Source organism: Anticarsia gemmatalis, chromosome 10, assembly GCF_050436995.1.
Source record: "Anticarsia gemmatalis isolate Benzon Research Colony breed Stoneville strain chromosome 10, ilAntGemm2 primary, whole genome shotgun sequence".
In the NCBI taxonomy this organism is placed as follows: Eukaryota; Metazoa; Arthropoda; class Insecta; order Lepidoptera; family Erebidae; genus Anticarsia; species Anticarsia gemmatalis.
Window position 1 is genome coordinate 1,297,330 of NC_134754.1, and position 13,811 is coordinate 1,311,140.

At 35.0% G+C, this 13,811-nt stretch overlaps 2 protein-coding genes across 2 annotated transcripts in view; one reads left to right on the plus strand and one right to left on the minus strand.

Moving 5' to 3' along the window:
• Positions 1-13,811, minus strand: part of gogo (thrombospondin-1 like protein golden goal) — a 293,513-nt gene that overhangs the window by 121,428 nt on the left and 158,274 nt on the right. The gene's annotated exons all lie outside the window — the stretch shown is intronic.
• On the plus strand, positions 6,685-7,641 carry LOC142975958 (uncharacterized). Its single transcript, XM_076119120.1, has one exon. The coding sequence runs from the start codon at positions 6,728-6,730 to the stop codon at positions 7,403-7,405; it is 678 nt and encodes a 225-aa protein (XP_075975235.1). The 5' UTR covers positions 6,685-6,727; the 3' UTR covers positions 7,406-7,641.

Below are 13,811 nucleotides of genomic sequence, written 5' to 3' on the forward strand. Positions count from 1 at the left end.
TGCCAGTTTTACGAGTATGTTACTTAAGTAGGAAAAATATAATTTTGTCGTATTTGTGGATAAAAAAATATGTTTTAAATATAAGACTGCCGCCACAAATGTGTGCCGTCTGAAACAAATAATAGACTTTAATCATCTAGTCTATTGTCGATCGTCCCACTCATAAATAAAAACCCTTTCTGTAGCTGTCCAATGTAACTAATACGTTTATTTTTTTTTTAGAAATATTATTTTTAAGTATTTTATAGAAAGACTATGATTGAACTACGAAAGTATTGATGTACCCGCCATATTCGGAAATATCACATTATTATTTTTTACATTATTTTTTTACTGTAGTGCTCGCTCTCTTTATCTTAATACAAAAACTAATCTTCTGTTCACTAAAGAAATGATTAATAGGTAACTACTAATTGTGTGTCAGGTGAAAGATGGTACTGGAAAAGATCATTAGTCTTTATTGTTGGAAGCCTATCTTGGGAAAAAATAGCTCTAGGCTCTAGATAAAAACTTAGGTTCCCTAGTTAATTAACAAAAAGCATCATACTGTTTTTGTTAAAAATACAACTTCTTCACCGAGAAAGATTCTTGTATCGCCGAGACTCAATTCCAGACTGATTGGACTTAGAGGACAATAAAAAATGTGAAAAACTTTGAAACAAATAATTGTTTCGTGTGGAAATCGAACCAATGACGGAATACTCAACTTCGCAAATTGTGGTTCAAACCATCCATAGCCGAGTAATAGTTAACATCCAAAATAATTTAAAATATAGGTCAGAATGATCTCTAAGATGTTTCTCTGAACATATTGTATGATTATTGTTAAATAATGGACTGTTACTTAGACAATACTAATATTAACTTACGCCCACACTTTGTCCAAATCAAAGACCTATCTGATTTTCAATTCACATAAACTCAAGGCCTTTTACAAACCTCCAAAATCAAGGAAAATAATCTATAGATAAGCAAGGATATCGAAGGTGGTAAATAAGTGACGTCACACTCACACGAGGATAATACATACAAAATACAAACATACAAATTATGTATAAGGCTAAAGGAAATATCCTGGGAACTTCAAGTACGATACAACCTTTGCGGTAAAATCGTGATTAGGTTTCAATATTGGTGATTCTGATTTGGAGGAGGCTTAGTTAACAACAGCCGTACGGATCTATCTCTGAGGTTAAGCTACGCTTGCCGAGTTGTTCTGTGGATGGGTGACCATCTTATACATACCGATCTCCGTGTTTTGAAAGGTTCGAATTCTGCTCAGTAGTATCAATACGCATTTTTGAAATGTTTGATTTAAGTAGTTTAAAGTATCTAGGCATTTAAAAAAATCATAATTTAGTTAAATTGCAGTCTAACTTAGAATAGTAATAAGTAAAAATTCAAACTTTTAAACAATCAATGTCACGGATGAAAATAAATTTCAAAGAAGCATTTCTAACACACAATTTCTACGAAAATTCTTGAAAGAACGACAACCTCTAATACCAGCCCGGTTGTTGAAAAACGTGCAAAATTGCAATAAATCGTTTCAAATAGATGCAAATTGTTGGCTACGACTGTACAATCACATGCAATTTAACGCTGACGCCTCCGGTCCCCATTTTATAGCATTCTATTTATTTTTCAATTGAAGTTAGATTTAGTTTTTTCATTAATATTGTACATACACCTACCTACTACTACCTAGGTATTTTGTTCGTGAGGTGAATGCTTGCCATTTTGAAAAAAAAATAAAGTCTCGATTGCTTTAGTTGTGTATGGAATGAGTAATCGTGAAATCAGAGGTTTCGATTGCGTTGCATACCGCGTATTACAGTTGTTTTCCCGTCAGATACTGGTTGCAAATCTATCATTCTTATTACGTAAATTCTATGTTGAATAAAAAACAAATAAAAATACTAAAGTCAGCCAAGCATGCCACATTCGAGGGGTCAGCTCAAAGCCGCGTAGAATTTTTCAATTTACGTTATTAACGACTTTACCGACCCATCAATTAACCTTCAACAAAACCAATTCAAATATCCGAAATATAAAGAGCTTCCAATCAGGGTTCCAACTGATTTAATGGCTCACCAAAATCCCTTTTATTAACATAAAAAATACGATTAAAAGTTTCCATCAAATACACAACAAACCGGATTTATTAGACCCAAATGGATTCATCAAAAAATTAGAGGAAAAACACACAATTGAGTCTAGAGTTTTCCAATTTTGTAGCAAAAAATTGTGCGAAGTTAAAGCCGTATTCGTATAATTTGATCGCATTCGGCCTTCACTCATTAATGTATTACCTCCCGTGCGAATGAATATTCCTACTTTTGGTATGTCTCTTGTCGTATTGTGGGCTCCATTTTTATATTAATTTGACTGAATATTATGAGATTCTATTATTGAATATTCATTTACTCTAATTTTAATTGCATGTTTGCTTCTTTAATTCTCATAGCAAGAAAGTCTTTGAAAATAATAAATATTTTTCTTTTGTCTCTTAACTTAATCTGATTAATAACATGACATTATTAAAAATAATATTCATAAATCAACGGAATCTATCAAAAACAATAATTATTCTCAAGTTGACAATGGAGCCACCAATTCTAAGCCGAAAAGTCGTTGAGTGTCTTAAAAACTCACATGATTCCGAAAAAAGACGAAAAACAAAATAACATCTAAAAACATCCAAACCATTTACCTAACACGAAAAATATCAATAATAATTCGATCAGATTTCTCGTCGACATGTGTGACGCGAAGCATTTTCCCGCGTAATTAAACGTCAGTCCGCCATTTTGTCGCTACCTACACACTTTGCTAATACGTTTTCATAATACAATAGAAACATACGATGTATTTTTACATAGAATCATATTTCATGGAGGATTGAGTTGGCTTTTGTATGCTTCCATTTTTATTTGTGTTTTGAATTAATATGACTGGTATGTTGACGACATAACAATGTCGGGCAAAGACCTCATTTGATTCAGGCTTCTTAGTGCAGAGCTAGTTTAATCTGCTCTGTCCGTCTTGACCAACTAATACCACGATGTCTGTCTGAAGTCTAAGATTGCATTGTATTACTGCTCTAAAGCACTTAATGCCCTAAGTGGGTATACCGAACTTCTGTGTACGAATCTGTTTGTCATGCTCTATCAGAGCTATATTATGTCAGAGCTCTATCAGAATTATATATTTGAAAAAAACATGACATGTGTATTAAACCTTGCGGTACGAAACAACATTTTCACAATTTTTAATTACTAGACGACTTTTTTGAAAAAAAGTTTCAATCAGGATAAACAAAAAGACAAAATAATATTTCTATTCGAATAAAATTATTACTCTGAACTCTAAACAATATTTACAGTAAAATATTTCTTAAAAAAAGAAATAACAATTCCGCGCCAGACTTTTTCCCGCCACACGCCATTTGCCCGCGTAATTAAACGTCAAGCAGCCATTTTGTATAAACATGCATGAGGGAATCGGTCTCGACGCGCCTCCAAATATGCTTTAACGCTTTTATTTTTATTCACATGACGAATGCGAATCGAATATTAATTCGGGATTTCTGTCTGCATTGCAATGAGGTTTATCGTATCGTATGTTGATGGAATGAGAGATGTTAGCTTATTTTAAAAAGGGAAATATGAGATACAAGAGTAATCTGATTGCCTCATGGTATTCCTTAATTCTAGGAGCCTTTTAACGTTAATATGGATAACAAGCTTACTACGAAAAGTCTATTTCAAGAAGCCTTTTACCAAACGTATTTTAAGAAGTGTATCAAACTTCCAGTCGTAAGAGCAGTTTTTAAAAAAAATCTTCAATTATAAACACTATTCTACTTACGTATATCCAGAACCAAGTCTTTTTTAATTAAATGTTAATCACCAAAATAAAATGCCTATTAAATTGCTTACTCAATAATACTAGTACGGTATTACACGAACTACGCTAGTAGTACAGATAAGAGGTACCTGTTAGCACTAGATACTAGTCAATTCACTATCTATACTAATATTATAAAGCTGAAAAGTTTGTTTGTTTGATTGTTTGTTTGTTTGAACGCGCTAATCTCAGGAACTACTGGTCCGATTTGAAAAATTCTTTCAGTGTTAGATAGCCCATTTATCGAGGAAGGCTATAGATTATATATCATCACGCTACCAATAGGAGCAGAGTACCAGTAAAAAACTTATGTGACGCAAGCGAAGTTGCGCGGGTCAGCTAGTAAAAGATACAAAGCTCAATTCCAAGAGTATTAGTATATCATTATGTCACCTACGCTGTAAGAGATAATACATTTTGAACTGTATTACTATAGTGAGGCGCCCGTAGCCAGTTGCGCTGACCGGCCGGACAACGATCTGTGGGTTAAGCAAACCTTGGCGCGGTCATACCATAGATGGGTGCCCGCATAGTGGTATTTGAACAGGGCGTCTCCGTGCTTCGGAGGGCACGTTAAAAGTCAGTATCGGTTGATGTCAATTAAGATAACAGTCGTGAAGCCACGTCAAAGGCCTTCGGGCGGCTTGAACAACTTTGACACTAGGTTGACCACTAACCATACGATAAGAGAAGAGAGACTGTAGTACCTGTTACCAACATCATTACAATTCACTATTACACCTCTAAAGTTCAATCACTCAACTGATTAAATCATATCTCCCTAATAACTCTTCACTTCTCCCTTTACGAGTCCACAAAAGTACTGATATGATACTGATTACCATTACTAGATCCAATACTCGTACCGTAACGTTTTATTACGAACATAAACATTGTACCATATCAATATTGTAAGAGGGTAATGCTGTACCGATGATATGAGATCGTATTTCATGATGAAAATCTTTCAGCAATGTATGATTTTATACCTGGAGTAGATAAATACAAAATATTTTTATATTTATGGACACGCTTTGAATAATTATGAGTAAAACTGAAATAATAATAAAAGATTTCTATGCTAACAGAAACGGTCTCCTCCCGTAATTTGGAGTTAGGCCTTTAACCACGTGAGCCAAGTGCATTATGCGGACTTTGCATACCTTTAAGTACTATCCTAACTATTAGGCATGCGAGGTTACATCACCATGTTTTCCTTCACAGTTGAAACAAGTGATAATTGTTTCTAATAGAAACATAATAATATTATTATATAGTATCTTATAGTATCTTCAAATTCAAATTCTTTATTGCTCTCATGTGTTACAAAGGTTACATAATACTTTGTACAGTGTCAAGATGTGAAAAGAGATTGGGGTATTGCCTTGTATCCGAACCGCATGGAAGGTACCAATATAACTCGTTGCCAATAAAAATGCTTATTAGAAAATTATATTGATTAAAGGGCATCATGGCACCTGCACATGGAATCCTCTAAGACAATCATTATCAATTACCATATAACAACAATGCATGATTCACGACGTTGAAATTCGGTCACATGCAGTAACATTGGCACCAGTTAGCCAGCTGACGCCACGAGTGACCGACATGACGGTCATGCATTATGCATGATATTGACATGACGTTAACCATTGTTTAACTATTAACGCACTATTCTATAATAGTTTACTGATAAATGAGTTATACATAACTGTATGATATACAAATAAAAACGCGCCTTAGGGGTAGAAAAAGACCAAACTTTAATAACTTCATGAAATTTTTAAATATTATTTACGAATTTTTTTTACGTGATTTGGCAGAATTTAAATACATAGCAAGTTCTTTAACGCACTTTCTTATGCTATGCAAAGTCCCCAACCCGCACTCGGCCGTCATGGTGGACTTAAGGCCCAACCCCTTTCCCTATTCTGTCGGAGATCGTTGCTCAGCAATGGGTCAATAATGGGCAAAAAAAGTATTGCTATTGCTAAAGTAAATTTATCAAGAACATAAACGTGTTGAAATTGTAAATGATTATGAAAACTATTAGCAAGTTTGACATTAATTTTAGAAACATCTGTCGAAATTCAAATTACATTTTAAAATTAGTGTTATGCACCCAAATTAATCACGAAAAGTTTAATAATGATATTTACTTATAACCTTTAGCCTGAAAATTATGGCAATCAACCTATATAGCTGACTTGTTTTAAAGCACAAACGTTCAGATATTAACCAAGATATTATTCATCAATTCGGAGTAAGTAAGTCTTCGAAACAATATTAAACAACAATTAGACAAATTAGTTAAGACAATTTGACACAAAAACAATTTCACTTTCGTACAACCACCCGCTAATCGCTATTTACATAATAAAGGCACTACACAATTTTGCCCTCGGTGGTTTAATTACGTCACCTAACTGGCAATACAGTCCTTCAGGGCGGTGATTATACCAGCCGACTCATTATGCTCACAATCAACCTAAAATTCACCAATTAGCAGACGCAAAAGAAAGCATTTGCTCTACCATTCATGAATATTGATAACACGACGTTTTCTGTAAACTGCTGCTCCGAAGTACGCAAATCACGTACGCACAATGACAGGTCCTAATCGACCGCCGTTACACAACCAATGATCCTCGCTGAGGAGGCCAATGTCGCGGTCCACTCGCCCAGAATATCGATCGTCGGAGAGATGACACATCCGGGGTTTGCGGAAACTTCCAAAATGGGAAACGTATAAAAGCGCCGCGGCGTCTCAACGCAGCATCATTCGTCTTCAGTCAGTCGAAGTAATCAGTTCAACATGAAGGTATTCGCTTGTGTGGTTCTACTAGCGGCTGTGGCAGTAGCCGAGCCTCCATCATACAGGAGCTTCTACAGGTTCGCCAGACAAGAAATCGAAGCTGAACCTGAAAAAGAGGAGGCTTCCAAAGCGGAGGAAGCGCCTTACCCCGCGGCTGGATATAAACCGAGCACACCATTTGAACTACCTTCAAGACAAGAAGTAGCACCACCAGCTACTACCTACGGTGTTCCTCTCGACAGCTACGCGGCTCCAGTGTTCACTTACACAGTTCCTCAAGTTTTATACGGTGTGCCTGAAACCGAATACGGTGTACCCGAAAAGAAGGAAGAAGGCGCTGAAGAGAAAAAAGAAGACGAAGAAGGCAAAGACGAGGGTGAGGCTGAAGAAAAAGAGGGAAGCGGCAAGGAGGAGGAGAAAGCTGAAGGCGAAGAAAAAGAGAAGGAAAACCTGGAAGAGGAACCCAAGAAAGATACCGAAGTTGTGAGCAACCAAGGTTTCTACTACGTCCTCCTGCCCGGTGCTCAGCTTCAACGAGTGCAGTTCCAGACTGAGAACGACATCAGGAACATGGCGTACACGGCCCGTCTTCAATACAAGAGTGAAGACCGCGCTCCCATCTACGTGTACACAGCTGTTCCTCAGTACCAAAACGCCGCTTACGTACAATTATACTAATTCCCGCAACCCTTTCAAACCGTGATGTTACTCTCAAACGGATGCAATTTAGATTTGTAAGGATTATACCAAATCCGATACCAGCGATACGAAAATACCGTTTTTCAAACGAATTTATTGTTCAAAATCGTTTACCAAATGAACGACTGAATGTGATCCAGTTTGGTGGCTACCAATATAAATATTTTATGTAATTTATTCGGGACGTTGTAAATAAATGTCTTTGTTTTACATAATTTGATGTGTTTTGACTATTTTATGAGTGTTGTAGTTGATGCGTTCGATGATAGGGAATTTTGTTTTGAAGTAAAGTGTCTATTTACATAACCATGTGTCATGACAAAGTTTCATAAAGTTTAAAATACAGGTAAAAATATATTTAGTAACTTACTGCTAAATAGAGCATGACAATTGAACTATTTTACGAAACAAACAAATATTTTGTCGGACTTATAATACTTACTTCATTATTTAAAGACTTTAGTCAATTGAATATTTATTTGTAAAATGTTTTACACATGCAGAAATTTTCAAACACAAAACGTTTGACGTCAAACAGTCATTAGAAAAACCGAATATCTATAACTCGTGGAAAAGCCAACTATTTTTCTCAATGCCAACAATTTTAAGTTCTTTAAAAACGATAAAAAACACATGAAAAGATAATGATGATTGTGATACACATAATATGTTTCCAAAACAATTGAAACACTATTAACCAGAATTCCGAGTACATTTTAAACAAATACAACCGAAATATTTCGATGAATAATGAAATGAACAATTTTACGAAAATATTTTTGCATATTTGCAATAATAAAATACTGGGTTTATTCACGTGAAAGAGAATTTACCACCTCGAATGGTATTTTTAAAGTAACCTCAAATGTATATAAATATAAATAATATTCGAGTGAATTCAAAACCAGAAAGTAAAAATGTACCTACGTATGGGTAAAATAGGTATGCGAAAACTCTTATAAAGTTTATAAAATAAGAAACTATAGTGAGTGGATCAGAGAAAAATCTACCTTCTAATTCAGCATTTAATTTCAGATATTTTTTTTTTTGGAATACTGCTAAAAAACTTCAAATTTTGCTAGAAATAAACGACTAACGATAAACTATTTTATTATGAATAACTTGCATCCTAATCTATATCCCTTATTCTAGCACTTTCTAGACCCTTCAAGGCTCAAGGAATTTCAAAATCTTTACAATAAACTAACTAATACTGCACTAAAGGAGCATGTCAAAACACACCTTGACACTCTTTCAAAAAAATTACATCAACTTATTTAAGTTTAAATGACCAGATACACGTATATTTACTTTTCATTACTTAAAATATAAGGCATATAATCCACCGTGACGGGCCGGGTCAGACACATGAGTTTTTGTTAAATAAACACACATTTTGACTACACTTTCCAAGTATTTCCATAAGAATGTGTGGCCCGATTTGGCAATTACTGTTCAGTTTTACTTTCAACTTGCGTTTTACGCATTACGTTATAGTTTTTAAGGTTCCGTACTTAAAAAGTAAAAATGGGACCCTTACTTCTGAGACTTCCCTGTTTGTTTACTAAACGTAGTAATAGTAAAATAGTAAGACAGTTCAAATTTTAACATACATATGATGTACTAGCTGACCCGCGCAACTTCGCTTGCGTCACATAAGAGAGAATTTTACCCGTTTTGTAACATTTTTCAATGGTACTCTACTCCTATTGGTCGTAGCGTGATGATATGTAGCCTATAACCTTCCTCGATAAATGGGCTATCTAACACTGAAATAATTTTTCAAATCGGACCAGTAGTTCCTGAGATTAGCGCGTTCAAACAAACAAACAAACAAACAAACTCTTCAGCTTTATAATATTAGTATAGATTTATAATATTAGTACAGATTTCTGTTGCCGCTATAACAAAAAAAAAATAGAATAAAACTCATCCTAAAATATTTATTTTATTCTATTTTCGGCTGGCTCCGTGGCTTCCGTTTCGATACAACTAACGTATAAACACAGTACAAAACCTTTCGCGTGCGCGAGTCCAACTCGCACTTGGTCGATTTTACGTTGTTATGTCAGAAAAAGCTAGACTTTGTTTAAAAATATAAACAAATTGTTTGTAAGATGTTATTCTCGGAACATCGTGCCATGTTAGTCTTTCAAACCTTTATGGAATTTGATTAAATCAGGCATATAGATAGTTAGTAGAAGGAGAAACTCATGGCTTAGTTAACAACAGCCGCACGAATCGATCGCTCTGAGGTTAAGCCACGCTTGCCGAGGGTGTTCTGTGGATGAGTGTTTTGGAAGGCAGTTAAATTGTGAGTCCCGGCTGTAATTTTCGAAGATCTTTGACAGTCGTTAACAGTAGTCAGAAGCTTGAAAGTCTGACAACCAGTCTTATCGAAGGGTATCGTGTTATAACCCAGGTAATTGGGTTGTGGAGGTCAGATAGGCAGGCGATCCATGTAAAACACTGGTATCCAGCTGCATCCGGTGAGGCTGGAAGCCGACTCCGACATAGTTTGGAATAAAGGCTAAGCTGCAGGCATATAGACGGTTAGTAAACCAGATAACAACCTGGATGTATGATGGGTTTTATCCCGGGAAACCTTTTCACTAGGATGAAACCGAGGCCAGAAGGTAGGCTAAAATAATTAGTTTTAATTTTAGCACCAACGCCCCAATTTTATATTAATATCAAAAATATACAAACAAGGGTGTTTTCAAAAGACATTTTATTCACAATTTTCGTCAGACGGTAATTAAATTTCGTCACAAAGAAACGCCGCTCACGATTAATTGACTTCTGTTAAATACTTGTGACGTATTAACTTGCTAGTGATGGGCTGATCAAATATCGAGAAATAGTGACGTGCTTAATCGATTGTCGATAAAATTACATTCGTAAAAAAATCGTAATGAAAAATTACTTTAGTCCGACCACTTAGTAGTGAACTTTGGGATGCATGATTTATTAAGATTACATTTCCACATTTTCTAACATTTCCAATTACATGAACGGAAATTTATAGAAATATATAAATATAATAAAGACAAATAGTTGTTTTTATGCAGTTTAACTAATATAATATTTTTTTATTAATTAGTCAAAATCAAATCATTTATTCATTTAGGTCAAATATTGACACTTATGATAGTCGTTACAATTACTGAACCTACCACTAGCTCCGAAATGGGATAGAGCCTTAAGAAAGATTCTTTTGTTTGAGGTGTATTCACAAATAGGTACATGACCATTCCGAGATAATAAAAAATAGATTATTATTACCATTTAATTTAAAAACATATCGTTTACTATAGCGTCATCGTATTTATATGAATGACAAACCTGGCTATGTACAGTCTCGTTATTGAGGTTATAACCGCAGGAGGCTGTGTACTACAATGTTATAGCATGTTGTACTGTTATATGTATGTGTGTGTTGTGTAACCACTCAGCTTGTTAGGCTAAATTGTTGACAACAGATTGTAGGAATAGTTTCAGGGCTTGTGTTGCTAGGCCGTAGTGCAGAGTTAATGTTAGGTTATAGTATTGTCATGACCTTTAGGGAGAAATTAACTATTTTTCGAGTTATCTATACTAATATTATCTATACTTATATAATATATCTATACTAATATAATAAAGCTGAAGAGTTTGTTTGTTTGTTTGTTTGAACGCGCTAATCCGAGGAACTACTGGTCGGATTTGAAAAATTATTTCAATGTTAGATAGTTTATTTGAGCAGTGATAGCCGAGTGGTTTAAGTTGGCACCTCCCACGCAAGTGGTCGCAGGTTCGAATCCGAGGCAACACACCAATGACTTTTCGAAGTTATGTGTGTATTAGAAATAATTATCACTTGCTCTAACGGTGAAGGAAAACATCGTGAGGAAACCTTGCATGCCTAAAATTTATTTAATACATTTATTGAGGGCATGCAAAGTCCCCAACCCGCACTTGGCCAGCGTGGTGGACTCAAGGCCTAACCCCTCCCCCTCGTTCGGGAGGAGACCCTTGCCCTGCAGTGGGACAGATATGGGTTATTTAAAAAAAAAAAAAAAAAAGATAGTTTATTTATCGCGGAAGGCTAAAGACTATATATCATTACGCTACGACCAATAGGAGCAGAGTAGCAATAAACAATGTTACAAAAACGGGGAAAATTTTGACCCATTCTCTCTTATGTGACGCAAGCGAAGTTGCGCGGGTCAGCTAGTAATAAATAAAACCCATTCATGTCCCTCTGCTGGGCAGGGATCTCCTCCCGTAACGAGGGAGACTTTGCATACCTTCGAAAACTTTCAGGCATGCAAAGATTTTGATTCATAACTTTGAAAAGTCATTGGTCTATTGCCTCGGGTTCGAACTTGTAACTACTTGCGTGGGAGGTACCAACTTAAACCACTCGGTTATCAATTTTCGAGTATGCAGACTGATTTATCTATACTAATATTATAAAGCTGAAGAGTTTGTTTGTTTGTTTGTTTGTTTGTTTGTTTGTTTGTTTGTTTGTTTGTTTGTTTGTTTGTTTGTTTGTTTGTTTGAACGCGCTAATCTCCGGAACTACGGGTCCGATTTGAAAAATTCTTTCAGTGTTAGATAGTCCATTTATCGAGGAAGGTTATAGGCTATATATCATCACGCTACTATCAAAAGGAGCAGAGTACCAGTAAAAAATGTTACAAAAACGGGGAAAATTTTTAACGCTTATGTAACGCAAGCGAAGTTGCGCGTGTCAGCTAGTGTGAAATAAAACTGTTAATCATTTAATGAAGTTTTTCTTTTCTTGCCAGCACACTATACACATCCCGGATCCCGGAGTGAAGAAAGGTGTTTCAGCTTCAAAGTCAATATCGAAACATTGAAAACGACGCCACGACTTTCAGACTGAAAGTAATAAGCAAATATAATTATTTCCGTTTCGTCAATAATGTATAATATTCAGAATTAAAATATGTTTAACATCCGATTTCCATTTAACTTCCGCGTTCGTAAAACACTTTTGAGGTTATTTTAAAATATTTCACTCGTAGTAAATTCTCTTTATTTATAAAACCCAGTATTTTATTACCACAAATATGCAAAAATACATTTGTAAAATTGTTCTCCTCATTATTTACTTTAAATAAATATTTGGTTGTATTTATTGTTTAAAATGGACGCGGAATTCTTGTTAATAGTATTTAAATAAAATGTAAATACATTATGTGTGTTACAGTCATCATTATCAATTTTCATCTGTACCTATACAGTTTTAAAAATTATAGGTATTGAGAAAAGTTAGTTAAATTACGATTCGATGTCTAAAGTTTTGCGTTTAAAATGACTTAATTGTAAAACAAAACTATAAAATTTCCTACAACCAATATAACATTTCCGAAATATATGTAAAATCTACAAGAATAGTCCAAATAAAACTTCAAAATGTATTACATCTGCTTTGTAGCAGTATAGTCCGACCACTTAACACAGAGTATTGGCACCCACGATTTATTTATTTATCAAACAGGCCATCCTCAATTTAGTAACTGTGGTATACTGGTGTTCTAAATTAATCAATACGTTCGCCAGCAGCGATCCGACCATCAAGACACTTTACAAAGTTGTTGGACTATAGAGTAGTACTCAGCTTAATGATAAAAACCCTCCAACAGTTTCCTTTAGCCCTAATGATGTTGTATTTTTTGTAGTATCACTAATTGCAAACGACGTTATTTGTAGGTATCAATGTAAGTCGGCCATTAGTTACAGATATAAATTACAGGAACTACGCATTCGTAACTTCTGTAAAAGAAACAAAATATAGAGTTGTTATAGGTATTCGAAGTTAACCAAGACTAGATTTGGTTGCACTTTTTCTCGCATTTTCGTAGACACAAAAGTGGCAAGTGTTTCCTAGTGACAAAAATGCAAAATTAAATCTAATTGTGTTTTCTGTTTAAACTCACACACGGTCATTTGATTCCAAACTAAGCAGAGCTTGAGAACTAGCAGCTTTTGTAACCAAATAACTGATAACTTATGTACTTTTAAACGCATACTTAAATAGATAATTGACAAACAGGCTGCGAACAAATACTCGTGCTCATCACACAAACATTTATCCCAAGTGGGATTTGAACCCACCACACGCGGCGCTACGGTTATTGCGGCGAGGTGACTACTTTAACCACTGCGCTAAACCAACAGTTAAAATAAAACGATAATGCGCTAAAAAACTGTTGGTAACTTTGAAATTACACTATTCTAAGATATTATGTAAAATGAAACTGCAAGGAGCAGTGTCTGCGGTGTGTTGACATTATTATTATGCATTGAAATCTCGATACGATTGACCCCATTCTCTTCTCCAACATCGTATTTTGACTATAGCTCTCCATTGCTA

What these genes read in the sequence shown, in the direction of transcription:
- LOC142975958 (XM_076119120.1), top strand. Translation starts at nt 6,728, where the DNA reads ATGAAGGTATTCGCTTGTGTGGTTCTACTAGCGGCTGTGGCAGTAGCC.